Here is a 3,202-nt window from a genome sequence, read left to right on the forward strand (position 1 = left end):
TTCTAAAATATGAATTGTGGTCTACCTCTTCAGTGGATGAGTTCTTTAAATCTGAATATCCTGTTTAGTGGATTGAATATGTTTTTATTATGTCTTTCTAACATTTTACAGCTTTTCCTTTCTTGCTCTCTATGCACTATGAAAAAGATTTTGCAACTCTAATCATCTCTGTCCGTAGCAGTTGCATTTGTGTAAAGTGCTACAACAGGTAATCGAGAATGAAATCTAAAGAAAACTGAGGGGTAACAACCAAAGATCCACACAACTCTCATGCTCCAATGCCCTTATTCTCTCTCTCTCTCTCTCTCTCTTTGTATTTCTCTGTTCTACACGTGAACAAACTTAATCATTCAACCCTCAAAACACAGGTAACAAACACACACACACACACACACACACACGCACACACAAACTTTTGTTTTTTGTACATTTATACACCTAAATTCATCTAGCTGCACGAATATTTTTATACTGGCAGAGGAGAAGATGTTTAAAGGTCTTTTTGAAAGTGACGTTGCAGAGAGCATAGCAGGCAGGGTTGATAGTGCTGTTAATGTAGCAGAGCCAGTAGCCGATAGTCCAGACGGTGCTGGGGATGCAGGAGGAGCAGAAAGTGGTAATCAGGACCATCACATTGTATGGGGTCCATGTGGCAACAAATGCCACTAGAATAGCCATGATGGTCCGCGTCACCTTTTTCTCCCGGGATGGTGCAGTTTTCTTCTTCTTCGGTGCCTGCTTGGTCATCTTAACGATCTTCCGTGCCACATGATTCTGCTTCTCTGCAGCCGGGACAATTTCCACTGTGGTATTGGAGGGAGCATAGCAGTCACCCTTGGGTGACTTGGTGACGATCTTAATACAAGTGAGTTTGGAACCACCAGCTTTTGCACGGTTCCGGGTGAGTGGCTGATTACTGTCGACCCCACAGTTGGCTCTGGACAGCACAGCCTTGTCCTCCTTCTGATTGGGTGCAGCCACACTGCCGGAGGTGGAGTCATTAGAGCTTTCTTTCTCCTCTGCGGCGACACAGTTATCCCTTGCTCCCTCCTCGCCCTCTGCCTCCTCCATTCCATTAGCAGATGAAGGACCTTTGCCATTCTGCACTCTGCCGTCATGTTGGTTCGCCACATCGTCTGTGGTCAGTGTCTGGGTGTGGGTCTGATCATCCGTTGTGACATTGTTGTTGTTTGGTTTTGGAACATGGCTTCTTATCTGTTTAGGAGATGTGGCCCCTGGACTGGTCCCGGAGGGCTTACGGTTATCTTTCTTTACACGGCTCTTGCTGGCCATGGAGATCTGCCAGTATAAAACCATCATGATGATGACGGGCAGATAGAAGGCAGCAATGGCTGTGCCAAAGGTGACAGCAGCGTTGGAGAAGAACTGAATGTAGCACTCTCTGTCAGGTACTGTGCGGCCTCCAACAATGAACTGCCAGAATAGGATGGCTGGTGCCCACAAAATAAAGGACAACACCCAGGCAGCTGCAATCATCATGCCTGCCATCTTGGTTGTCCTTTTAACGGGGTAACTGAGGGGCTTCGTGACACAGAAGTAGCGGTCGAAGCTGATGATGAGGAGGTTCATGACAGATGCATTACTCACAACATAGTCCAAGGCCAACCACAGGTCACAAATAACGGGACCCAGCGGCCAGTAGCCAATCACAATGTAGACAGTATAGAGGTTCATGGAACATAAACCAATGATGAGGTCTGCACATGCGAGGCTGAACAGAAAGTAGTTGTTAACAGTCTGTAAGCTCCTGTTGACTTTGATGGAAAGCATGACTAGGATGTTTCCAATGACAGTGACCAGACTAAGTGATCCAGCCACTAAAACAATGAACACCACCTCCACCGTCTTGTACGGACTCCCTTGATCATCTGTATCCGTGTCGTTACCACTTGTGGAATTAAGTGATGTGAAGTTTATGAAATCCATCTCATTTGGTCTTGGTAAAAGCTCTGTTGTGAGCTGGAGTCTGGGTTTAAAACCCTTCACACCTATGGATAACAGAAATCACAAAATCAGACAAGTGATCAAATGGACCACTCCATCAATCAGCACATATTATTCAACTGATAACGTGATTATAGAATGAGCAACTGTTTAAACATTCATTGTACATGCACTAATAGAAAGCGGTTTCCTAATGCAGGTGTACACTGTGGGCTCTTGTTACTGTCAGCAATTACAGCGTGGATTTTAATCAGTGTTGTTGCAACATGATATGTGTCAGTTGAACAACAAACGATTTAGTCCGACAACTGCATGATTAAAAGGACAGTTTTACAAGCGCGAAAAAGACTACAATGCATGATGACATCTTGCACGTTAATAAAATGTGACTTCAAAACACGAATTGATAACGTATGAGTTGTTGTTATTATGAGTTTAGACTTCTCAAAATACTTCAGCCATGAGCATAGTGCTAAATTAATTTTAAAAAATCTAAAGGAAACAATGAAATGATATTTATCGGCAGTGTTGCTAAGGAGAGATCCCTGGCGTATTCCTTAACCCTAGCAGTGTTCGCGCCGCGGATGACTGAAAAAGGCCACAAATTTACAGGGTGCTAACGACCATTTTGTCATTCTGTCGAGATAGCTTTTGATCTTCATCAGCAACATTAACCTAGGTCTTTGGCACAGATGTTGTTCTGGATGACACGGAATAACGTATGTACCTACATCATCAGAGGATTCGGGTCACCTGCTAATGTTCCTGTAGTCTCTGTGAGTATGACCATTTTCCCACAAAACATAATACTGAGTCGCCTACTCTTTCAGACTGTTTGAATAAAAAGAGCTCTGCGTTTACTGGGTTACCAAAAATTCACCTCACCTTGGTAAATCGTTACCTAACCATATCAGGTCAGTTAGTCAGTCGACCAAACACCTATTAGAATTCGGTGTAAGAGGCGGCTGCATTAGGCCTTCAGTGCGAGCAGCTTTACGCATGTTAATCCACGCAGTGTAGGTGTTTGAAGGAGCAATTTGGTGGAGTTATCATTTGTGGAATATCATTATTTGATATCTTATCATATAAATAAATAAACAGCTTTAAATTCCATCTGTTTCAGAAGATTAAAAAAAGTGAATATTTTGATATCTCTGAATTATGAAATTGAAAAAGAAAAAAAAAATGAAACAGAATTTTAACCAGTGTTGAATCTTTAAAGGATCTAACACTTTCA

General features: G+C 42.8%; 1 protein-coding gene across 2 annotated transcripts; it reads right to left on the reverse strand.

Annotated features, from left to right (window-relative positions):
- Positions 1-444: 444 nt before the first annotated feature.
- On the reverse strand, positions 445-1,947 carry chrm2a (cholinergic receptor, muscarinic 2a). Of its 2 annotated transcripts, XM_030777133.1 has the most exons (2): positions 1,092-1,872; positions 445-1,010 (listed from the first exon to the last, which is right to left on the reverse strand). In XM_030777133.1, the coding sequence occupies exons 1-2, from the start codon at positions 1,789-1,791 to the stop codon at positions 445-447; spliced, it is 1,266 nt and encodes a 421-aa protein (XP_030632993.1). In that variant the 5' UTR covers positions 1,792-1,872. The 2 variants fall into 2 exon arrangements, with proteins under 2 accessions (XP_030632993.1, XP_030632986.1); XM_030777126.1 differs by having other exon boundaries at positions 445-1,947.
- Positions 1,948-3,202: the final 1,255 nt, after the last annotated feature.

Source organism: Chanos chanos, chromosome 1 (assembly GCF_902362185.1).
Source record: "Chanos chanos chromosome 1, fChaCha1.1, whole genome shotgun sequence".
NCBI classification, from domain to species: domain Eukaryota; kingdom Metazoa; phylum Chordata; class Actinopteri; order Gonorynchiformes; family Chanidae; genus Chanos; species Chanos chanos.

Excerpts from the sequence above, each read along its gene's own strand:
- chrm2a (XM_030777126.1), bottom strand. The coding sequence starts at position 1,947 with ATGGATTTCATAAACTTCACATCACTTAATTCCACAAGTGGTAACGAC.